This window comes from Panulirus ornatus, chromosome 34 (assembly GCF_036320965.1).
Source record: "Panulirus ornatus isolate Po-2019 chromosome 34, ASM3632096v1, whole genome shotgun sequence".
NCBI lineage: Eukaryota > Metazoa > Arthropoda > Malacostraca > Decapoda > Palinuridae > Panulirus > Panulirus ornatus.
Window position 1 is genome coordinate 8,132,555 of NC_092257.1, and position 26,742 is coordinate 8,159,296.

At 44.8% G+C, this 26,742-nt stretch overlaps 1 protein-coding gene across 1 annotated transcript in view; it reads right to left on the reverse strand.

Moving 5' to 3' along the window:
- LOC139759720 (cell adhesion molecule Dscam1-like) overlaps positions 1-26,742 on the reverse strand; it is a 206,320-nt gene that overhangs the window by 111,738 nt on the left and 67,840 nt on the right. The window contains exon 4 of the mRNA XM_071682115.1: positions 13,965-14,160. Coding sequence (XP_071538216.1) covers positions 13,965-14,160 — 196 coding nt within the window. The remainder of the gene's footprint in view (positions 1-13,964; positions 14,161-26,742) is intronic.

A 26,742-nucleotide genomic window follows, 5' to 3' on the forward strand; every position in this document is an offset into this window, starting at 1 on the left:
GCCCTCACGATATATGAGACTTACATGTAAAACACTTTAGCCCAGTTGTGATTCAAACAATTACAGATATTTTCAAACACTCTTGGCTACACACACACACACACACACACACACACACACACACACACACACACACAAATCCAACATTTGAAAATGTTCCGAAATAACACAATTCCTAAGACACTCTTAACCACCCAACTCCCCCTCCTCCTGCCGCCTTATATATCACTCGTGTCTTCAGTGTCCAGACTGTGAAAACTGATCCACAACAAAATGACAGCAAAGTATCCATCTCACCTCCAGCACACAGCTTCAGTCCCAGACACTCCGCAATCAGACTACAGACACACACACACACTCACCTCACACTGCATAATCCAGATGACTTCTACGAACCACAGTCTCCATCCCACACAGTGCTAGTGGCGATAGATATCAACAAAGCATTTGACACTATCCAACACATCCTCACACATAAAGGTCCTTGATATCTCCCTTCATGATGATGATAAGAAGGGATTAGCCAGCTTCATAGCCAGCCGCCATGCCAGTATCACTCACACGCACATTCACACTTAGAGTCTGCAATGGAGTTCCCTTAAGCAACAGTCCTTTCTCCAACTTTCTTCATTTTTTTCCAATATGACCTTCTATTGCTTCCAGCAAACTATACTATGAAGGTCACCGAAGTAACAACAGACATGCAGTACTACATCCCACAGTTGGAACAATGGTCCATCCAGAATAGAATCTCTGCATCTCGACTGAAGTCGTCGAACACTCTCTTAACACCAGACATACACGAATCCAACCTACACCCTCCAGGCACCTTGATTAGACAATTGCTCCCACTGAACTAAACACCAGTCGCTTTAGAAGTCACATATGATATGACGTTCACTCACCACACAGAAAAACATGATCACGAGTGCAACACACAAACTAACTGGCCTCAAAACAATAAATGGCACCAGAATTGGAAAAGGAAAAGAATTCCTAACTATCCTCGAAGAACGATTCATCCGTTCCACCCTTAACAACACCTCACCTGCCTGGTCTTCCACCCTCTCCAAAGTAAATATGGCAAAGCTGCAAAATATACAAAATAGAGCACTCAGGGCAAACACTGGCTGCCTAGCGACAGCAAACACTCAACACTCTACGATAAAACACAGATCCTCCCAATCCAATCCCACTTCAACGTACAACGCACTCAATTCTTAGCAACAATTCTAGACCTCTTCTATCCCAACCATCCCTCAATTAACCACCAAACCCAAAGTAGACGGAAAAAGGCTTGACTCTGCCGCGTACTCTAGCGAACTCTACTGACACTCATCAAGCATGACACTGTGAACACACACACACACACACACACACACACACACACACACACACACACACACGTGTACTAAACAACCGTCATCCTTACCCAGTCTTAAAATACCACCTCACCAGACAAACACGCAGCTGAAACCAATTTCACCAGATACACAGAAATCACAATGTTTTGTCTACGTTGTGGACGTCATCCGTCTCTACAATACTACAAACACCGATACAACACATCCTTATGTCTCACAACTACTACAATGAAGACACCATGTCTCATCTTCTCTAATGCAGAATATATTCTTTGTATTTCAGTTTGCCGGCAGCGCAGGAGTGTACTGTGTGCAGTGGGATGTTCTTACGATGCCTTTAGTTGGCAGGTTTTGAGTAAGCAGACGGATCATGGGGGATAAAGCTAACTGCAGCTGATGTTAGAATACCTGCTATAACCCACAGGGTAGATATCCCTCAGAACGCTATCGAAGCCAGTTTAATGTGCACGTCAGAGGTGAGGTGGTGTCGGCGGGAAGTAACACTGAGGGTGTTTAGACGACCCACAGTAATCCTCCTTCTGTTAAGTCAGGAGATCCGACCCTTCGCAGTAGTGCGGCGAGGTGCTGAGCCCCTTCACCGTATGCGTTTGCTGCCCGTAGAGACATAATACCGTTTTCAGGCTTCGTATGATGCCGATTACAGCGAACACGGGGTCAGCTGGAGGAATTCTTCGCCAGGAATCCTTTTACACCATAAAGATTTTGATTCCCAGGTTCCAGGGTAGATGATGTTGCCGACGCTGTAGAAGTCTGTCGTGGCGCTAAGGAAAGTGCACGTTACGTGTCATGATGGTACTTAGGAGGCACGGAAGGAAGAGTTGCTAAAATATCGCCTGCTTATTCGACGTTGTCAATACGCAACTAATAACATTATCATTTCAGGAGTACTGCCTAGGATCGGTCACACGAACGTCCTCCTCATAAAGAGGATTTTCGTAAACTTGTGGCAGCATCTTCCCACGCAGTCTGGTATGTTTACGAAGGACGGAATACACCTGAGCGAAGTGGGAGCTGAGCATCTTGCTGGGCTCCATAGTGAGTCTCCATGCGCGAATAATAATAAAAAAAAGGGAAAACAACAGCCCATTTGGAGCAGGACCATCCCCTCTGTAAATACTTTACGAAACAAATTAGAAACAGCTGCGCTGGGGGGAGAACTTTTGACAAGATTGGTGATTTTGAAAAATGGTTAGATATTGAAAACAGGTTTCCTGGTCAGATACGCAATCCTGGGGTACAGACTGTTCAACTGTGGTAAGAGAGGTAAAGTAGAAGGTGGTGTCTTGCTCCTTATGTTAACTCTGGGGTGAAAATGCTGTGGCCTTTGATAACATCCACTTCATTTTTGTGGATGTTAAAGATAAGGTTCATACGAAAATAACATAAGGGCTAGTTTATAGGTCCCCTGCACAGACACCAGAGATAAACGAAAGATTTTATAAGTCAGGAAACATTTGTAATGAACACGATTCATTCATCTGGGAACCCCAGGGTGAACTCTGCTTAAATTTGCCGGATGGTGTCCATACACAATGAGTTGAGAAAACTTGCTCGCAACGAGAACATGACAGATTCAGTGTATGCTACAAACGAGGATTTTATTAATAATGCTGTTGGTGGAGGAAAGTCTAGTAGAAGTGATCACTGATAATCACTTTGACGTGACCTTCACCACTGCATATAATGCTGGTCAACATGAAACTCTCCATAATTTCAATTATCTTCGCATTGCCCTTGACAAACATATCTGGGATGATATCGTCAGTGTGGAAAAGTTTCAGTAAAACTTTCAAAACTGTCGAGGGATCATATTCGTCGACGCGTATCTATAGGTCATTTTTCCAAAACGAAGACAAAATGGTGATTGAAAGAGACCAGTAACCAACATGATACAGCAAATTATGTGAATTTCTTCAAAGTAAACGTCAGAATGAATTGCACACGAGTGAAAACAGCAAAAAAAAAAAAAAAAAAAATCTAGGAGTTTTAAAGCCATGTTGGAAGCAAGAAAGTCATTACCCAGTCCATATGTTCATCAATTACTGCAAACGGTGACTTGGCTCAAGACAAGTGCCACGGTAAAGATCCCTCTCCCTGATCCAGAGGACGCCACACACACACACACACACACCTCGGAGATGTCTGTGTGTCACAACATGTAATGTTCACACGTAAATCATTACCAAGATGCCTGTGGTTTGAGGCGAGCTAAAGGTCAAGGAGTGGGCGGCCTGTCACGCCCTACAGGCCTACGGCGAGTGGGCGGGGCACTTGAGCTGTAGACAGCAGTTCCAGAGTGGCTGATTTTGTCCTACCGGTGGTCAAGCGGTGACCTGACCGTCTGCTGTTCTGCATAGCCTCGGTTCGACTCTCGGGCGCTCTTTGATGATATATCTGAATAAATAAACATGTGAATCCTACATGTTCTGATACACATATATGTATATACACATACGGTACTGCGGTTGAAATTTGAAAGAAAGGGAGTGAAACTGTTGTTTACTGGTGTGTCAGAATTTTCATTGTATGTATGTATGTATGTATGTATGTATGTATGTATGTATGTATGTATGTATGTATGGATGGATGGATCATGGTGAGGGCCTACGATGTGTGATGTCAACATGGCTGTTTAATTTGCTTATGGATGGAATGGTCAGGGAGGCAATATACAAGGGTCTTAGAGAGAGGGGAAAGTATACGGTCTGTTGGGGTAAGGGGGCCTCGGAAGTGAGTCACTTGTTTGCTGATGACACAGCACTGGTGGCAGACTCGAGTGAGAAACTGCAGATGTAGGTGTCTGACTTTGGGAGAGTGTGTGCGAAAGGAGAATATTGTGAATAGATATGAATAACGGCAAGGTTATTAGGCTTAGCAGAGCACAGAGACAGGTTAGGTGGCGTGTGAACTTGAATTGAGAAAAACTGGAGGAACTGAAGAGCTTTAGATACCTGGGAGTGGATATGGCAGCGAATAGTACCATAAAAGCGGAGGTGAGCCATAGAGTGGGTGAGGGGGCGAGGAATATGTGGAAAGAAAGGTCACTATCTGGGAAGGCAAAAATATGTGAGTTTGAAGGTCTAGTAGTTCCAATGATATATGGATGCGAGGTGTGGACTCAGATGAGAATGTGAGAAGGAGAGTGGATGTGTCGGAAATGAATTGTCTGAGGACAATATGCGGTCCGAGGAACGTTGATTAAGTAATGCCAGGGTAAGAGAGAAGTAAGAGAACCTGACGGCAAACGACCGGTCGAGACCCCGTTGCTCACGGACGTGGGAGGAAGGGTATTTGAATAGTCATTTATCCATTATGGGCTCCATAGCATAGCGGTTAGCGTCCCCTTCTCCAACACAAATGGTGGAGGCTCGAATTCTGCTGTCAAGGGGTATTACATGCTCCATGAAAGTATATATATATATATATATATATATATATATATATATATATATATTTTTTTTTTTTTTTTTTTTTTTATACTTTGTCGCTGTCTCCCGCGTTTGCGAGGTAGCGCAAGGAAACAGACGAAAGAAATGGCCCAACCCCCCCCCCCATACACATGTACATACACACGTCCACACACGCAAATATACATACCTACACAGCTTTCCATGGTTTACCCCAGACGCTTCACATGCCTTGATTCAATCCACTGACAGCACGTCAACCCCTGTATACCACATCGCTCCAATTCACTCTATTCCTTGCCCTCCTTTCACCCTCCTGCATGTTCAGGCCCCGATCACACAAAATCTTTTTCACTCCATCTTTCCACCTCCAATTTGGTCTCCCTCTTCTCCTCGTTCCCTCCACCTCCGACACATATATCCTCTTGGTCAATCTTTCCTCACTCATTCTCTCCATGTGCCCAAACCATTTCAAAACACCCTCTTCTGCTCTCTCAACCACGCTCTTTTTATTTCCACACATCTCTCTTACCCTTACGTTACTTACTCGATCAAACCACCTCACACCACACATTTTCCTCAAACATCTCATTTCCAGCACATCCATCCTCCTGCGCACATCTCTATCCATAGCCCACGCCTCGCAACCATACAACATTGTTGGTACCACTATTCCTTCAAACATACCCATTTTTGCTTTCCGAGATAATGTTCTCGACTTCCACACATTTTTCAAGGCTCCCAAAATTTTCGCCCCCTCCCCCACCCTATGATCCACTTCCGCTTCCATGGTTCCATCCGCTGACAGATCCACTCCCAGATATCTAAAACACTTCACTTCCTCCAGTTTTTCTCCATTCAAACTCACCTCCCAATTGACTTGACCCTCACCCCTACTGTACCTAATAACCTTGCTCTTATTCACATTTACTCTTAACTTTCTTCTTCCACACACTTTACCAAACTCAGTCACCAGCTTCTGCAGTTTCTCACATGAATCAGCCACCAGCGCTGTATCATCAGCGAACAACAACTGACTCACTTCCCAAGCTCTCTCATCCCCAACAGACTTCATACTTGCCCCTCTTTCCAGGACTCTTGCATTTACCTCCCTAACAACCCCATCCATAAACAAATTAAACAACCATGGAGACATCACACACCCCTGCCGCAAACCTACATTCACTGAGAACCAATCACTTTCCTCTCTTCCTACACGTACACATGCCTTACATCCTCGATAAAAACTTTTCACTGCTTCTAACAACTTTCCTCCCACACCATATATTCTTAATACCTTCCACAGAGCATCTCTATCAACTCTATCATATGCCTTCTCCAGATCCATAAATGCTACATACAAATCCATTTGCTTTTCTAAGTATTTCTCACATACATTCTTCAAAGCAAACACCTGATCCACACATCCTCTACCACTTCTGAAACCGCACTGCTCTTCCCCAATCTGATGCTCTGTACATGCCTTCACCCTCTCAATCAATACCCTCCCATATAATTTACCAGGAATACTCAACAAACTTATACCTCTGTAATTTGAGCACTCACTCTTATCCCCTTTGCCTTTGTACAATGGCACTATGCACGCATTCCGCCAATCCTCAGGCACCTCACCATGAGTCATACATACATTAAATAACCTTACCAACCAGTCAACAATACAGTCACCCCCTTTTTTAATAAATTCCACTGCAATACCATCCAAACCTGCTGCCTTGCCGGCTTTCATCTTCCGCAAAGCTTTTACTACCTCTTCTCTGTTTACCAAATCATTTTCCCTAACCCTCTCACTTTGCACACCACCTCGACCAAAACACCCTATATCTGCCACTCTGTCATCAGACACATTCAACAAACCTTCAAAATACTCATTCCATCTCCTTCTCACATCACCGCTACTTGTTATCACCTCCCCATTTACGCCCTTCACTGAAGTTCCCATTTGCTCCCTTGTCTTACGCACCCTATTTACCTCCTTCCAGAACATCTTTTTATTCTCCCTAAAATTTACTGATAGTCTCTCACCCCAACTCTCATTTGCCCTTTCTTTCACCTCTTGCACCTTTCTCTTGACCTCCTGTCTCTTTCTTTTATACTTCTCCCACTCAATTGCATTTTTTCCCTGCAAAAATCGTCCAAATGCCTCTCTCTTCTCTTTCACTAATACTCTTACTTCTTCATCCCACCACTCACTACCCTTTCTAAACAGCCCACCTCCCACTCTTCTCATGCCACAAGCATCTTTTGCGCAATCCATCACTGATTCCCTAAATACATCCCATTCCTCCCCCACTCCCCTTACTTCCATTGTTCTCACCTTTTTCCATTCTGTACACAGTCTCTCCTGGTACTTCCCCACACAGGTCTCCTTCCCAAGCTCACTTACTCTCACCACCTTCTTCACCCCAACATTCACTCCTCTTTTCTGAAAACCCATACTAATCTTCACCTTAGCCTCCACAAGATAATGATCAGACATCCCTCCAGTTGCACCTCTCAGCACATTAACATCCAAAAGTCTCTCTTTCGCACGCCTGTCAATTAACACGTAATCCAATAACGCTCTCTGGCCATCTCTCCTACTTACATAAGTATACTTATGTATATCTCGCTTTTTAAACCAGGTATTCCCAATCATCAGTCCTTTTTCAGCACATAAATCTACAAGCTCTTCACCATTTCCATTTACAACACTGAACACCCCATGCATACCAATTATTCCCTCAACTGCCACATTACTCACCTTTGCATTCAAATCACCCATCACTATAACCCGGTCTCGTGCATCAAAACCGCTAACACACTCATTCAGCTGCTCCCAAAACACTTGCCTCTCATGATCTTTCTTCTCATGCCCAGGTGCATATGCACCAATAATCACCCACCTCTCTCCATCAACTTTCAATTTTACCCATATTAATCGAGAATTTACTTTCTTACATTCTATCACATGCTCCCACAACTCCTGTTTCAGGAGTATTGCTACTCCTTCCCTTGCTCTTGTCCTCTCACTAACCCCTGACTTCACTCCCCAGACATTTCCAAACCACTCTTCCCCTTTACCCTTGAGCTTCGTTTCGCTCAGAGCCAAAACATCCAGGTTCCTTTCCTCAAACATACTACCTATCTCTCCTTTTTTCACATCTTGGTTACATCCACACACATTTAGGCACCCCACTCTGAGCCTTCGAGGAGGATGATCACTCCCCGCGTGACTCCTTCTTCTGTTTCCCATTTTAGAAAGTTAATACAAGGAGGGGAGGATTTCCGGCCCCCCGCTCCCGTCCCCTCTAGTCGCTTTCTACGACACGCGAGGAATACGTGGGAAGTATTCTTTCACCCCTATCCCCAGGGATAATATACATATATATATACATATACACACACACACACATACACACACATACGCACATACACACACACACACACACATACATATATATACATATGAAAAATGTAAGAAACAATTTAGAAAACAAACTTTTAGCTTGAAATGAATGAAAAAAATGAATGTCACATAATGGTTCAACCTCTGGCTATGGAAAAGGAAATGTACAATTTATTCACACAAACGTCAATAGTATATAGTATATAGTATATATATATATAGTATATATATATAGTATATATATATATATATATATATATATAACAGTTCTCTGTTCTTAACGCTACCTCGCTAACGCGGGAAATGGCGAATAGTTTAAAAAAAAAGAATATATGTGCATATATATATATATTCATATATATATATATATATATATATATATATATATATATATATATATATATATATATATATATATATAGGAGGGATGTCTGATCATTATCTTGTGGAGGCTAAGGTGAAGATTTGTATGGGTTTTCAGAAAAGAAGAGTGAATGTTGGGGTGAAGAGGGTGGTGAGAGTAAGTGAGCTTGGGAAGGAGACCTGTGTGAGGAAGTACCAGGAGAGACTGAGTACAGAATGGAAAAAGGTGAGAACAATGGAAGTAAGGGGAGTGGGGGAGGAATGGGATATATTTAGGGAATCGGTGATGGATTGCGCAAAAGATGCTTGTGGCATGAGAAGAGTGGGAGGTGGGTTGATTAGAAAGGGTAGTGAGTGGTGGGATGAAGAAGTAAGAGTATTAGTGAAAGAGAAGAGAGAGGCATTTGGACGATTTTTGCAGGGAAAAAATGCAATTGAGTGGGAGATGTATAAAAGAAAGAGACAGGAGGTCAAGAGAAAGGTGCAAGAGGTGAAAAAAAGGGCAAATGAGAGTTGGGGTGAGAGAGTATCATTAAATTTTAGGGAGAATAAAAAGATGTTCTGGAAGGAGGTAAATAAAGTGCATAAGACAAGGGAGCAAATGGGAACTTCTGTGAAGGGCGCAAATAGGGAGGTGATAACAAGTAGTGGTGATGTGAGAAGGAGATGGAGTGAGTATTTTGAAGGTTTGTTGAATGTGTTTGATGATAGAGTGGCAGATGTAGGGTGTTTTGGTCGAGGTGGTGTGCAAAGTGAGAGGGTTGGGGAAAATGATTTGGTGAACAGAGAAGAGGTAGTGAAGGCTTTGCGGAAGATGAAAGCCGGCAAGGCAGCAGGTTTGGATGGTATTGCAGTGGAATTTATTAAAAAAGGGGGTGACTGTATTGTTGACTGGTTGGTAAGGTTATTTAATGTATGTATGACTCATGGTGAGGTGCCTGAGGATTGGCGGAATGCGTGCATAGTGCCATTGTACAAAGGCAAAGAGGATAAGAGTGAGTGCTCAAATTACAGAGGTATAAGTTTGTTGAGTATTCCTAGGATATTATATGGGAGGGTATTGATTGAGAGGGTGAAGGCATGTACAGAGCATCAGATTGGGGAAGAGCAGTGTGGTTTCAGAAGTGGTAGAGGATGTGTGGATCAGGTGTTTGCTTTGATGAATGTATGTGAGAAATACTTAGAAAAGCAAATGGATTTGTATGTAGCATTTATGGATCTGGAGAAGGCATATGATAGAGTTGATAGAGATGCTCTGTGGAAGGTATTAAGAATATATGGTGTGGGAGGCAAGTTGTTAGAAGCAGTGAAAAGTTTTTATCGAGGATGTAAGGCATGTGTACGTGTAGGAAGAGAGGAAAGTGATTGGTTCTCGGTGAATGTAGGTTTGCGGCAGGGGTGTGTGATGTCTCCATGGTTGTTTAATTTGTTTATGGATGGGGTTGTTAGGGAGGTGAATGCAAGAGTTTTGGAAAGAGGGGCAAGTATGAAGTCTGTTGGGGATGAGAGAGCTTGGGAAGTGAGTCAGTTGTTGTTCGCTGATGATACAGCGCTGGTGGCTGATTCATGTGAGAAACTGCAGAAGCTGGTGACTGAGTTTGGTAAAGTGTGTGGAAGAAGAAAGTTAAGAGTAAATGTGAATAAGAGCAAGGTTATTAGGTACAGTAGGGTTGAGGGTCAAGTCAATTGGGAGGTGAGTTTGAATGGAGAAAAACTGGAGGAAGTGAAGTGTTTTAGATATCTGGGAGTGGATCTGGCAGCGGATGGAACCATGGAAGCGGAAGTGGATCATAGGGTGGGGGAGGGGGCGAAAATTCTGGGGGCCTTGAAGAATGTGTGGAAGTCGAGAACATTATCTTGGAAAGCAAAAATGGGTATGTTTGAAGGAATAGTGGTTCCAACAATGTTGTATGGTTGCGAGGCGTGGGCTATGGATAGAGTTGTGCGCAGGAGGATGGATGTGCTGGAAATGAGATGTTTGAGGACAATGTGTGGTGTGAGGTGGTTTGATCGAGTGAGTAACGTAAGGGTAAGAGAGATGTGTGGAAATAAAAAGAGCGTGGTTGAGAGAGCAGAAGAGGGTGTTTTGAAGTGGTTTGGGCACATGGAGAGAATGAGTGAGGAAAGATTGACCAAGAGGATATATGTGTCGGAGGTGGAGGGAACGAGGAGAAGAGGGAGACCAAATTGGAGGTGGAAAGATGGAGTGAGAAAGATTTTGTGTGATCGGGGCCTGAAGATGCAGGAGGGTGAAAGGAGGGCAAGGAATAGAGTGAATTGGAGCGATGTGGTATACCGGGGTTGACGTGCTGTCAGTGGATTGAATCAAGGCATGTGAGGCGTCTGGGGTAAACCATGGAAAGCTGTGTAGGTATGTATATTTGCGTGTGTGGACGTATGTATATACATGTGTATGGGGGGGGGTTGGGCCATTTCTTTCGTCTGTTTCCTTGCGCTACCTCGCAAACGCGGGAGACAGCGACGAAGTATAATAAATAGATAAATAAATAAATAAATATATATATATATATATATATATATATATATATATATATATATACATATATATACATATATGTATATATAACATACAAACCTCCAACAGCCAGGATCGAACCCGGGACCCCTGTGCAACAGGCGGGAATGCTACGGCTAGACTATGGGCCTGGCTAATAGGAAATAACTATTCGAATACTATGTACTCGAATACCCTTCGTCTCACGCTGGTGAGCAACGGGGTCTACACCGGTTATTTTTCAACAACGTGAGACGAAGGGTACTCGAGTACATAGTATTCGAATAGTTATTTCCTATTAGCCAGGCCCATAGTCTAGCGGTAGCATTATCGCCTGTTGCTCAGGGGTCCCGGGTTCGATCCTGGCTGTTGGAGGTTTGTATATTCTATGAAAGTGCGCGTTTCTATGCACTTTATTTATATATATATATATATATATATATATATATATATATATATATATATATATATATATATATATATATATATATATATATATATATATACACGACTTCATTTATTACCTTGTGAGTCAAACTAACGCTTCTGCACGATAAGCCAGTGTACCCCTCCTCCTCCCTAACTAGTGATACAGACCTGTTCGACCTTAGCCATTACGGCAGGTCAGGTCAGGCAGTTGATCTCGACACGTATCACACGAGCTTAATGAGTAGTAATAGTCTCGTCGAGCCCGAAGAATTTATATTCTAATGGTTTGTTGCTCTTTATATGAATTTCGTGTGGTAAAGGCCCGACAATTACCACATCCGCCGACCCGACAGTTCGAAAGTTTGCTTCCGAGTTGAGCGCGCGCGTCGCAAGTCAATAATGCATTTTGGTTAGTCAGGACACGCGAGAGCCAGAGAATGAAAACACGAGCCGGGTTTTGTGTTTGGAGCGATCAATGATGCAAGCTGGTGTGATGCTGCAGTGAAGGGCAGTGAGATGCCACTCACCCAGGACGCCACACCGAAATCTGACTGGCTAATGGAGAACCAGTCTCGAGTGGGCACACTTGCCTCACGCCTGCTGTTATTGGCCTTCCCGTGTCAGGCCTGGCCTCCCCTGGTATTAATTGGATTGTAGTTTACTCAGTCATTACCGGTGAGTGGATCAATGATTGAGTACGCTGATAGTGGAGTAGAGAGGTTGAGGAGGGGGCCAGACCCCTCCGTCACGAAGCTCTGTAGAATACATTCATATAGAAGTCATACAATCAAAGCTGGAGTTGCTACGTGTGTGTGTGTGTGTGTGTGTGTGTGTGTGTGTGTGTGTCTGTGTGTGTGTGTTTGTGTGTGTGTGTGTGTGTGTGTGTGTGTGTGTGTGTGTGTGCTTAGGGTAACACCATCATAAAACTTTGAGGAATATAACACAGATGAATCCTTCTTGGAGTTCTGTGAGGTCTGCATATGCACAGAGAATAACGCCTTTCGGAAAACGACAGGACGGAGTTGTACAACAACTACATTGTGTACAGGGAAGCACCACATACGCAGAGAACATCATCCTAAAACTCTGTAACAAATGTGTTTCAGCATCAGTAAGCAAACCTCCGTGGCCTAGCACCTCCTGGCTCCCTGCTGGAGACCTGTGGGCAGGAGAACACCGCCCCTGAAACTCTACAGGGTCACGCTTCGGCAAAACAACACCAACCCTGACGACACATGTGACAAAGAACACACCTTCTGAACTCTTAAGGACGCACTCATGTAGGGAGATCAACATCCATGAAGTACGTATGTAGAGAAGCGCCGCTCCCATGTTCACCTATGTTGGAGTCATTATTTCGAACCTTTGAACCACCAGTGACGAATAGCAGCTTAGCTAAACAGACATGCCAATATATAGTCATCTTTTTCTGGTGTTCTGTGTCTCTGTGGTTTTTCAGAAATTTTCAAGAGCCTCAGACGAAAAGAACTGCTGATACTCAGCCAACTGATGTGGAACCTTATAACTTTGGTATGTACCAACGAGTCTTTGACTATACATTCCTACACAAATACTGTCAGTCTGTATTCCAAGAGGCACGTCACTGAAGGGCTAGCTGTCTCGCAACGTAGATGTAGTGGTCCCACACTGCCACATTGCCGCGCTATACGTTTCCACATATCTCCTTTGAAAGGTCTTTTTGAATTCTCTTATCACTGACGAACTCTGGAGAGAAAATCATTGGCTCTCTAACACGACATAACTTCCTGTCTAGTATAGTGATATAGATCAAAAGAAGACCATAGATACAAAAGTTTTTCGTAACTGCCACTGGTCAAGATGTTTATTCTACGGCTCATACAAGCAATTTAGAACAAGTGTCATTTGAAGCGGTGAAGTTTTCGTTCCTACTTTCAGAGCCACTAAAAAGTATACATATGTTACATCGGAAGCTAAAGTTGGCAAAACAAATGGCTACCGAGATATTACGAGAAAACCTGAAAGTCTAATCAAAAGTGTGTGACTACCCGGTTACCTTGAGAAATGTGTGACTGCACCCCGGATATTTCATGGTAGAAATAAGGCGTCAAAATACAAAAATGATATTGTGAAGGCTGTTGGACGCCGCCCCAAAAAGGTGGTAGATTGTGTACATACACTCTGTCAACTAACTGGAACTTTGAAAACGTCTGGACACCCAAGGGGAAGTGTGAGGATGCCCTAATGAAAATATGAGGATGTCTGAGCTCCGAGGTAGAAGTGTGAGGTCTCCCTGGTAAAGGCATAATGACCGTACGATCACCAGGGTAAAAGCGTGAAGGCGACCAGATGGTGGACCAAGACAAGCCCAGGAAACCCGATCTAGAAGTGTGAGGGCGTCCGAACTCCTGGAACCTAGACAGTATTGGGACGGGTAGGCGTTTAAAGCGACGGTTATGAGAAAGAGACGGGGTACTCACCGGCCCTGACGTGGACGGGGATGGACAGGATGGTGCCGGCAGCGGAGGAGGCCCGGCAGGAGTAGGTGGCAGCGTGGACGGTGGCGGTGTAGGCGTAAGGCGGGAAGGGCAGGAACTGGAGGGAACCGTTGGTGTGCACGACCCTCACCTCCGGCACACCCCCCACTACCTCCCCGCCACTCACCCACTCCACGACCTGCCACAAACACAACACACACACACACTCCAGTTACCATCACAAAGGACACGTTGCTGGTGTATATAGCTACAACATGCATCATCTGTTAACTTCGTCAGTTGGATGAATGGAAAGTTACATATCAGTTAACATTGTTGAATAATACGTGATCAGAATTGAAACAAAAACATCCACAACAAATACTAGACGACCATTTACATATGCTGTTGTTCATTAATACTAACATGGGATTATTCCAAAAACGATTATAGCAACTCCTCCCAAACCTTGCTGATATAATAAGTATCTATAATCAATAAGATAGAAAATTAACAAAAGTATCTTAGATTAATATCCTACGTGAATAACTGAACGTCATAGTTATGGGTAGTTCAGGATGGTTTGGGTGAGGGGGTTACATTCGGGTAGGGTAAACTTAGTTAGAGTCAGGAAAGACATAGCAGTTCGTTAAGATCAGAATATTGTTGCGTTCTCTTCTGACCACAGTCAGGCTTCATGACCTATAACCAGCCAATGCTCAGCAACGTCACGTACACTGAATCACGCAGCTTCTAGGTATAGGGTTCGTGGGGAATAAGATAGAGCTTTCTCTACGGGTCTGCTGCAGGAACAGGGATGATGGACTTTTTTTCTTTTAGCTAAAAATGTCCACGTCGGGAGTGTTCTCACTTTTGTCTACTGATGGTTATTAGGTTTATCAAGACAGAGGAACAGGTTGGTTGGGAGATGAGTTTGAGTGGAGAAGGTTTGGAGGTGATATGTTTTAGATATCTTGGAGTGGACATGACAGCGAAGGGAACCATGGAAGTGGAAGTGAGACACCGAGTGGAGGAGGGAGCAAAGGTTCTTGGAGCAGTGAGGAATATGTGGAAAGAGAGGTCGTTAACTTGGAGGGTGAACGTGGGTATGATTGAAGGTATAGTAATGTCAATGATGTTGTATGGACGCGAGGCATTGGCTATAAATAAACATGCGAGGAGGAAGATGAATGTACTGGAAATGAAACGTTTGAGGACAATATGTGGTGGGAGGTGGTTTGATCGAGTAAGTAAAGGAGGGTTAAGAGAGATATGTGGTAATCAGAAGAGTGTGGCTGAAAAAACTGGAGAGGGCGTACTGAAATGGTTTGGTCATATGAAGAGAATGAGTGAGGAAGGGTTGACAGAGAGGATATGTATCATAAGTAAAGGGAACAGGGAAAAGGATGGGGCAAAATTGAACCGGACCTGAACACGCAGGAGGGTGAAAGGCATGCATGGGATAGAGTGAAATAGAGCGATGTGATACACAGTGGGAGGCCTTGCTGTCATTAAATAGTACCAGGGCATGTGAAGCGGACTGGCGAAACCATAGAAAAGTCTGCATGGCATGGTTGTAAGGGTAAGAAGCCAATAACATGTCTCTAAGAAGCACTGATAACATCAGTTCCAACTGGGCAACAGTAGGGGCCGAGTGTCAACGGTAAGGACCTAGCACCAGCAAGGGCCCGAAGAGAATCTTGGCAGTATGTAGACAGGAAACAGTGAGCTGTACCAAGGACGTATGCTGGGCGCACCGCTACATGTGAATAGTACACTAACAGACCGACTTGACCTGGGGAACGTTGGCCTTCGCTTAGCGAGGACTGCCGGAAGTGTGGAACCCCGTGCACGTACCGACCGAATTGACCGGAAGGGCATGCGTAACCAGTTCATGCTGCCTGAAGTGAACTTCTATCACCAGAGACTAAGTAGAGCCGCTAGTCAGTATTATGCAGGAATTACGGTGTATTACTTGTTTTGAAATTGTAATGCATTAACGCAATTATCCCTTACACTTGTGAACTGGGGCGTTTTGGTGCATTAGGATGCATGCCACACTATTTCTATCACAGTTAGTAGACTTAGATATTACATATAAGAATATGCACGGCCTTTTCCTAGCCTAGAGGAAAGTCAGTGGTTAAAGTATGCTTGGCAGTCCCCTGGCCTAGTTACGTCATCATTGTTCTCATTAAGGGGTTTATTTTAACAATGGCTCATGGGCCCCCGTGGTAATCTCACTTGATCATCACCATTATCAACTAACCACTACTAGTCTCTTTTCTTATTATTTCATATAAATATATATATATATATATATATATGATCAAAGTGCATAGGAACGCGCACCTTCATAGAACATACAAACCTCCAACAGCCAGGATCGAACCTGGGACCCCTGTGCAACAGGCGCTAATGCTACCTGCTAGACTATGGGCCTGGCTAATAGGAAATAACTATTCGAATACTATGTACTCGAGTACCCTTCGTCTCACGCTGTTGGGAAATGACCGGTGCAGACCCGTTGCTCACCAACGTGAGACGAAGGGTATTCGAGTACATAGTATTCGAATAGTTATTTCCTATTAGCCAGGCCCATAGTCTAGCGGTAGCATTAGCGCCATTGGCATGGGGGTCCCGGGTTCGATCCTGGCAGTTGGAGGTTTGTATGTTCTATGAAGGCGCGCGTTCATATGCACCATCTCATGTGGAAGACTTCATGGACTAGAAGTGAGACATTGTTCATATAACCTCTTAGAACTGAGAGGACATGTCGCGCCCTGGCTTCATCCCTGTCCAAGCATTACAGGGAATTTTCTCAATTTAACCGTCTAACCCTCACTCCTCCTCACTATCTACTGCCTCCTCTCTTACTTATTTAACTGTAATCTTCTTCCCTTTGTTACCTATGGCCTGCGCTCCTCTCCAGTTAACCTCACCCTCTATTTCTTTGGTGACTATGCCCACTGGTCCATCTCAGCTGACCTGTGCTGTTCATAGCCTTTTCTTTTCCAGCTATCTGTCTCCATCCTGCTGCCTGTATCCTGGGTTTAACGTAGCTTACTGTAACCCTCTCTCATCCTCTGGGAAGCCCTGCACTCCAGCAGGCAACAGAATGGACCAGCAACGTGGCTACTCCCGTGGAATATTGTCCCGTCTCGCTGCTCGTGTCCCCACCAGCCACAACATGTAGGTAGTAATGAAATGAAACCCAGTTTCTGGTCGCGTTTTTCAGAGTGGAAAAGATCGAATCTTCTTCACACTCCGCCGTCGAGGATGACTTTTTTTACTCTCTGTCTCTTCTCTATCGTCTGTTCTAAAAAAAAAGATTATATTTCTGTCTGTTCGTTTCCCTATCTGTCTGTCTGTCGTTTTGTTTGCTTATTTCTGTATATGTCTGTCTGTCTTTTATGTTTGTCTATTTCTGTATATGTCTGTCTGTATGCCTCTCTCTCTCTCTCTCTCTCTCTCTCTCTCTCTCTCTCTCTCTCTCTCTCTCTCTCTCTCTCTCTCTCTCTCTCTCTCTCTCTCTCTCTCTCTCTCTCTCATAATCAATTAGAAAAATATCACTTGGGTCCTTGTTGTAATTCTTAATTCTTCAGCGAGAACAGAGTTTCATTTGAACAAAACGTTGTTCACTTGACCTCCTGATGTCGAAAACGAACGAGGCGTCCGAACACTACCATACACTTAGGTTGTTTACAGAGCTTCAGTCAGCTAAACAAGTCTGTCGTGCTACTGCCTCAGCGAAAGCAGACTGTACGAGGAAGGGGAAGTGATCTGTAAGGGAAATATTTCCCTCAACAGCCTCTCTGGGCTCCCATTCCCAGCGTGTAGTATAGAGTGCAAGGCTTCACCTCTCACAACTTGCTTCACACTTTGAATCAGTCAGTATTGACCCAGTGGGCCAGGAGGCCCCCATTTCTCATCTGAAGTTTAAATATCATTTCAAATATTAGAATTAGTTTTAAGTGGAGCATGTAGGCCTCGGCATTTATCAGAGTTAGTAGGCTTGGGGCTCTGTTGTTAACTGTCAGCTGCGGGTTCCAGCCTCCTCTTAACAGGGTTTCGAAACTTCCGAGTTTTACCGGAACTTTCAGGTTCTAGAATTCAATGAAACTTCTAGAGTAGCTGTTTATTGGAGACGGTAGACTAGCATTTACTGGATCGTATAGGGTATTGTATATACCGAAGTTAAGAATACTCAGAATACACTACACATTATTAATTCTTTCATTTAGATCCCAGAGTTTGTAGACGCCAGCCTCGCATGAGATTAAATAAGACCTCAAGGTAAACCTGAAGTCTCCACCACTCATAGAAGCGAAGGTCTTGCAGGTAAGTTGCAGAATTGAAACTTAAGAAAACAGAGACACAGGATCTTGTTGATAAACCAAAACACGTCATAGATTTCGTCATGTTGAAAAAGAATGAAGAAAAGGGGAAGCTCACTCTGGGAATATCGTATTTGTAATGACACCGTCAGCTCGCAATGAAACCGCGAAAGAACTTAAATAGAGCCGAGGAAGCTTGCAAGTCTCAGGTGTGGCTCTGTTGTTCCTGGGGAGAAACCTTGTTATAAGAGACAACTTGTAAGAGACTTACGAGTTGCAGAGACCCAGAGGCAGCCTGACAGATCCTCTATCGGAGCCCTGCGAGGACTCGGGGATACTTAAGGAAACAAAGGAAGGGAGATCCCTGTGAAAGGAAAAGGTGGAAGATAAGTTACATAACCACACAGGAAGAAGATTAAGGTATCAGTGAGACGCCCTCGTAAATTCCGAGGAGGAATTCAACAGGAACTCATTAAGAGGCCAGGAAAACTTTCCCTGTGTTCAAAGGGCGTACGAGAAGTGCCTAAGACCTGCCTGACGTCGGAGCTAGAAGTTCAAGGAGTCGTATCAAGGCAGTTATCACGCCATGAAATTCCAAGATGTGGCTCTGTCCGACGGTGGAATTTCACGAGTCTTGGCAGATCAAACAAGCTCATAAGTCAACTTGCATGAGATTTGTTTAACCTTGGTTACCAGAAATAAAGGCCTTGTGAGTGTTCTTGCAGACCCCAAGAGCATTGGAAGCATTTTGAAGGATTTCGTTAGGATGTTGGAGCCAACACAGAGGATTGCATGAGCTCTCTATGATAATAATAGCCTGGAAGAGCTTCTGCATAGCTCTTACATTATAAAACTCCGGAGGGAGCTTTTTAAGAGAACTTTTAGTCTATTGAAGATAAGATGGGGAGGTAATGAGCGAGCCAACTGATCGCAGATGCCTTGCTGCCCTCTTAAGACCTGATAAGCCACCAGAGACCATGAAGGTCTTATAAAGACCTGATAAGCCACCAGAGACCATGAAGGTCTGATAAAGGCATTGTCAGCAGTGGAACGTGAAACAATTTTAAGAGCCTATCTATCCATGACAACCCAGGAAAAGAGCTCTGCATCATCATGAACGTAAAAATTCTAAAATTCATGGAAACATTTGTCAGACCAGAGAAGTAGAGAGGCTCTACAAATACTTCATAAAAGTTTGAAAATCAGTTATTCACAAGGAGCCAAAAGGAACTCACTGGAGACCACGCACGCCATCTGTAACTCACAGTAGATGGCAATAACAGCCGATAATGAGGGTCGGTAAGGACGACGACGAACTGACTAAGGTGTTGGCTGAGCAAGTGAGGTCGGAGACGGGCCGCCTGGGGCAGCAACGGGTGAGTAACAGATTACGATACTGGCAAATGGGTCCAGCGGATAGGCTTGTGGTGACAGCTACAGGGTTGTGGCTGAACCATGCGTACCTCCATCCAACCTCCCGTTGACGCGGGAAGCCGCGTTGGTGTGCATTACACGAAAGACGATCAAGCAGGCACTGAAGACCGATCGGTTAAGGCAACAATGTTGATGTGGTCCAGGCGAAAGCCAATTACGTATCGCTCTATGCGTCAGACAACTGCTCAGAAGCACGCACGACCATCTTGTCGTCAGGAAATTGACACCCATCCGCTCAAACGCATCCGCCTTACCCTATCTTACTGCAAAATTGGTGGGCGACCACCTGCACCCAGCGGCATTCCCTTGAGCCAGTACTTGCCCTCCTGCGGAAACTTCTGATTGCTTCAACACTAGCAGGTCCAGCCAACTTGATATGATTTAGGAATTGCTGACGACCTCGATCAGAAAGTTAGGCCAGGAGTTGGTTCTGTTTACTGGTGGTGTGGAGTTTAGTCAAGACTGAGTTTGGTGTGGTAGGCTGCTGATGTAAGGTGTGGTAGGCTGCTGATGTAAGGTGTGGTAGGCTGCTGATGTAAGGTGTGGTAGGCTGCTGATGTAATGTGTGGTAGGCTGCTGATGTAAGGTGTGGTAGGCTGCTCATGTAAAGTGTGGTAGGCTGCTCATGTAAAGTGTGGTAGGCTGCTGATGTAGGGTGTGGTAGGCTGCTGATGTAAGGTGTAGTAGGCTGCTGATGTAAGGTGTGGTAGGCTGCTGATGTAAGGTGTGGTAGGCTGCTGATGTAAGGTGTGGTAGGCTGCTCATGTAAAGTGTGGTAGGCTGCTGATGTAAAGTGTGGTAGGCTGCTGATGTAAGGTGTGGTAGGCTGCTGATGTAAGGTGTGGTAGGCTGCTGATGTAAAGTGTGGTAGGCTGCTGATGTAAGGTGTAGTAGGCTGCTGATGCAAAGTGTGGTAGGCTGCTGATGTAAAGTGTAGTAGGCTGCTGATGTAAAGTGTGGTAGGCTGCTGATGTAAAGGTGTGGTAGGCTGCTGATGTAAAGTGTGGTAGGCTGCTGATGTAAGGTGTAGTAGGCTGCTGATGTAAAGTGTGGTAGGCTGCTGATGTAAAGTGTAGTAGGCTGCTGATGTAAAGTGTGGTAGGCTGCTGATGTAAAGTGTGTTAGGCTGCTGATGTAAGGTGTAGTAGGCTGCTGATGTAAAGTGTGGTAGGCTGCTGATGTAAAGTGTGGTAGGCTGCTGATGTAAGGCTTGGATATAGTTGTTTGATGTTGGTGTAAGTAGGTGTGAGGTGAGGCCGCTGAAGTGTGCTGTGGTATGGGCTGGTGTGAGGTGAGGCCGCTGAAGTGTGTTATGGTATGGGCTGGTGTGAGGTGAGGCCGCTGAAGTGTGCTGTGGTATGGGCTAGTGTGAGGTGAGGCTGCTGAAGTGTGCTGTGGTATGGGCTAGTGTGAGGTGAGGCCGCTGAAGTGTGCTGTGGTATGGGCTAGTGTGAGGTGAGGCCGCTGAAGTGTGTTATGGTATGGGCTGGTGTGAGGTGAGGCCGCTGAAGTGTGCTGTGGTATGGGCTAGTGTGAGGTGAGGCTGCTGAAGTGTGCTGTGGTATGGGCTAGTGTGAGGTGAGGCCGTTGAAGTGTGCTGTGGTATGGGTTAGTGTGAGGTGAGGCCGCTAAAGTGTGCTGTGGTGTGGGCTGGTGTGAGGTGAGGCCGCGGGTGTGTACCTGCGTAGATCTCAGCAATGGTAGCATGTGATGATGATACAGACTATGGTCAGGTTTGGCCATGATTATATGGCAAGTACCGGTTCAAAGTCTGACCATAGTTGTGCCTGGTGGATTGTATGCTGGTATAAGTCTAGTCATGTTCACATTTAGTGGTGTTGCAGATTGATGCCACGCCTGGCCATGGTTGTGTTAGGTGGAGTTGTAGATTTATGTGGTATCTGTCCATGGTTGTGTTTGGTGTTGTGGGTTGATCTGAGGTCTATCTCTGGTTGTGTCAAACTGGTGTATTAGGTTTAGGTGATACCTGGCTGTGTGATGGTTTGAGATATGATAATGGTTTTGTTTAGCTCTGGTATATGTTACTGTGATGTCTTATCTATGATGTGTGTTGTAGTGGTGTAAGACTGGGCCATGGAATTTTGTTGGTACTCTGGGATGATGAAGAGTTCTGGTTATGGTTGTACTCAGCACTGACGGTTTTGGGGTTTGGTTATGCTACGGCCTTGGGTGAAGAATGGATGTGACTGTGTTTGGTGAGGTTTGGTCAGGGTTGTGTTAGCTACGACAGGAGGTCATACAGGAAGTCAGACAACCAACAAGAAGCTACAAGACAGAGGCGGTTGCCAATAAGGACGAGCAGACGACCAGTGTGGCTCAAAATCAATGAGGGTTTTTTTTTTCCCTGCCAAGTGATAACTTATTGCTACTGATTCTTACATTCAAAATGAACGAAACGTTCGTGTAACTTCTATTGTATATTGCAGGTATAATTTTCATTGTGATTGCTGTTAAGGGAAGCTAGGAAAAAAAGAAATGCGTTCCCATGGAAAATTTTGAGATACGGTAATGAGAAACTGATTCATAATTATCAACAATAATGAATTGGTCTCAGAATCACTACGTAGGAACGATTCATTATTTGCCTGTGTCGCTTTGCCAACTCATTCGCCGCTGGAATGAGACATCACGAATGGAATGTTGATTTTTAAAATTTCATAAGATTTATCATTACACAAATCTATTCATGAAATCGTTGTCCTCATCACGTACTTCAGCAATTCATCTTCCACGCGGGAATCTGTAGCAGCAGCAGCAGTAGCAGCAGGCGTGACCAAGGATATCACCTGGTGTAACCTGAGGTCCCCGACTTCTAGAAAGGCCGCTCTAAGATCCTCAAATCCCTGGGTAGTGACCTGAGTTTATATTTTGGCAGTATAAGTGACCAGGAACCCAGAAAACAGACAAGAATGACCAGCAGCTCTCAGCTCCAGCAGGAAGGATCAGGATCCCTGAACGCCAACAGGAGTGAAAAGAATCCATGAATATCAGCAGAAGCGAAAAGGAGCCATGAACACCAGCAACTTCGAACACCAGCAACTTCGAACACCAGATGGTTGACATGGAATCCTGAACATCAGGAGGAGCGACCAGGAACCCTGAACACCAGCAGGAACGACCTGGAGGTGTGAACACCAACAGGAGTGACCAGGAGCCCTGAACACCAGGAGGAGTGACCATGAGGACCAACCTTGCCACTAACTGTGATCACAGAGAGTCGTCCAGCAGTCATCGTGAACGTAGTGACCACTGCCCCTCGGCACCCAGTGCCTGCAGTGAACATGGGACCTTCACCCACCAACAGTGAAATGAACAGAAACACTTAAACCCACCCCAAGCAGTGTAACCCACCCCTAACAGTGTAACCCACCCCTAGCAGTGTAACCCACCCCTAGCATGTAACCTATTACTTTATCCCTCACTGGCAGTGGCCAGGTTTCCTCAACTACCTGATGCAAAGTAACCAGGGCTCCTCAGTTAAGAAGAGCAGAGATAGCGGATCCCCTTGGTCTCCAGCAGTGAAGACCAGTTGTTTTATCCGTCACCAAGCAGCGACCAGGGATCCATAACTCACCATTCCTAGTGAAGGTCAGAAATGAGTTCACTGTAGATGCCGTGGGAAGCGGCAGTACTTTTGTTCTTATAGCGTGTTATAAAGACAAGAGAGGTACTTCATGGGGCTGGAACTGCCACGTGTATAGTATCTAAGATGAACCAACTGCTGTGTGGTGTTCAAGTTGCTCTCCCTCCCCTCCAGTGGGCTCATCTCAAGTGGTGCTGGCAACATGTTCCGAGATGATCCAGCTTCATGCGATGACCGGAACGTTTCCCTTTCGTTTGGTCACTAAACTGGTTCTCTCCTATGTGATGACTGGAATGCATTATCCTCGTGTGATGAAAGGAATGGTCACTTCTCACAGGGTGACTGGAATGGTTCATCTTCAAGTGAGAAGTGTAATGGTTCATCCTCATTTACTAATTGGAATTGTTCACTTTACATTATTACCTGTAATGGTTCATCCACTTTTGATGACTGAAATGGTTCTTTTTCGTGTAGTGACTGGAATGTTTCTCTCTCCTGTAGTAACTGGAACGGTTCCCTCACCTGTAATGACTGGAACGGTTTCCTCTTCTGTAATGACTGGAACGATTCTCTTTCATGTAGTGATTGGAGCACTTTTTTCTCCTGTAGTGACTGGAATGGCTCCCTCTTCTGAAGAGATTGGAACGGTTCCTCCTCGAGTGATAACTGGAATGGTGTTTGAACTATGTTCTTCCTAAGCCATAACGAAAATAGTTCCACTTCTTATGGTGTCTGTAGCGGTTGGACCATCCCGTCTGTGCAAATGCCTGGGTTGTTACAACCATTCCGTGGTGCTGAGAGTGACCTCATCTCATTGGTCGTTAGGGAGTGGTTCCTGGAACGACGCCTTGAGTGGCTTATCCTTACACTCAGCTTAGATCATGAGGAAAGTGCCTGCCTGGGACTATCCATTCTGAAATGGAGTCATGACTTGACCCGTGTGTTAGTACCTAGAACTTGATCTCCTGGTGGTATATTCTTCTTTCATGCTCCTCCTCTGACCCCTGGTGTGGTATCGGCCATTCCTAGCCTCTCTGGTGTTCATAAGGTCTCAGACGTCTAGAGTCTAGGACTGGAGACGGTGCCCAGGGTTGGCTAAATGCATACTGACACTTGAAACTGATCTCCCACATACCACATCTGGCACTATACTCGCCTATATACTGTAACCCTAGTTGGGAATGTCGCCTCCTCACCGTCAGCTGGGACCATTCCACAAACCAAGCTACGGTCGAAGGAGCAAAAACAATTTGATTTGTAAGTCATGTCTCCGACGCAGTGGCGAGCCACCGTCACACGGCTTGCATCACAATGCACTGTGAGATCGTGTGTGGTGTTAATGTTATCACAAAAGGCCGAAGCAGAAGCTCAGTGTCTTTCGGTTTGGTGTTTATATCTTGACGTTGACGACCTTAGTGATCCTGAAAATACTTGACAGTAGCTGGTGGCAGTACCACGCAATAGGGTTATATTACTACCACTTAAGTGTCGGGGGAATTAGTGACGGTAGTGCAGTGCGTGAGCCAAGATGACAAATAGGTGTCAAGTTTCCCCTCCTTGTTCCTGGTTATTGCATTTTCTTTCAATCTTACATACATATGATTAGTCAGTCAGTCTACAGATACACACACACACACACACACACACACACACTGGTTAGCTTACATGTAACTTTCCACTCGACAGTAACTCACACAACTCTATCCTTAGCTCTAAATCTTCTTTTAGCAAGTGCTACGCTCCAGCTCTGCCTAATGACAACCTCTCGTCATGGATAAAGAAACATCAAGAGGTGTGTGTGTGTGTGTGTGGAAGGAGGGGGACCACTATGAGTGCAGCAGAACTCTCTCCTCATACTGTGCAGATGGCTAATCATATTTCCCATTCACGTCTTATGTCTTAATACCTGAGACGCGTTTCTCAATGAGCATACTTCCAGAACTCTAATGACGGAGTATATCTCAACCCTCGAAGTGCAGCGGTGTGACCCTCGGGTACAGCAGAACAGCAGCCGAGTATGAAGTAGGAAACCGTGGATATGTGGATGTGAACTTCGAACTGTTCCTTAAAGTTCCTTAAGTTCCCACGCCATCGTACTGGAAGGTTGTACTATCGTACCCAGTGGTCGTTCCACCGTCTTCAGGAGGTAACTTAATGGTAATGAGACTTCGTCATTTATCCCAACGCCACCTACAATACAGGTAGTTTCTAGTTATAATGATTACCTCCACACATCAGACTGTGAGACAGGGGATGATGTATGTCCATTCAGAAAGATCACCACCATATCAATACAACATCTAGTTATAGAGGTCACCTCCACGGAACGCTACAGTGCCATTAAGGGTTTGTGGAAAAGCTTCTTATCGCAGAAGTCGCCAACACAAAAAACTAGTAAGCTACAGACGGCAGGCAGGAGGGTATAGGGTTCCCATAGTATATATTTACAGACAGCTTGCAGGGAGGCGTTTGGTTAGAAGTGTGGCATCTTCACCATACGAGAGCACCACAGGCCACCTGTAGGGACGATATGTGGTCAAAAAGGTCACTCGTAGATAAGAGTACAGCACTAAACAACCAGCCAGGGAAGGTCACCTCCACAAGACGCACCACACGTGACCCTCACAGAAGAATCTGGTCACGACAGTCACCTCCATCCCTCACGTAGCGTCATAAGGTTGAGGAGCGAGGGATCCTCGTCGCTTCAGTCCTTGGTTAAGTGATCATATTTCTGCCTCCATCGTGGTAAAAGGCTTCTGCAGGTGGGAACTGGTGTTTGAGTAGAAGACTGCCAGTAGAGGACACCGATAGAACTGCTATCCAGTTCATGTTGTACGGTTATATATAGGAAGGTCCTCGCTACATTAAAGGGTAAGTACCTTTGATATGTTTTACCCACAAGTTAACGAGGGAAAACAATAGTGGCGCTCTAACGATGTGGCACAGGTTAAAAGGCGTCATAAAGGCGCTCCGCTGAGCTACAAAAACATTTACAATTTTCACTACCCATTAATATTTTCAACATGTACATACGTAGCGCTAAAGCATTATTTACACACATGATGAGTTGGTAAACAATCGTGCCTGTAACCCAGTGGTTGAAGGATTATCAATGAGAGTCTTTGTTAAGCTTAAAAACTAAACAGTAACAATTCACTTCACTTGTGGACATTTTCTCTTATGTTACTTTTAAAACTCCGGTTGTGGACAAGGCTCCTCTTGGAGACCAGGCGATGAACGAGATATGCATATAGGAAGAGAGATAGAAAAATATGGCACGAAGAAAAGAATAATCTAAGGGCCGCTGCACACGTTCAGTCCTTCACTGTTGTAACTATTCAGACCAAATCTGCAGAGTTAACCTGAGACTGTTAACTGTACAGGCCGCTGTTGGTCTGTGTGATGT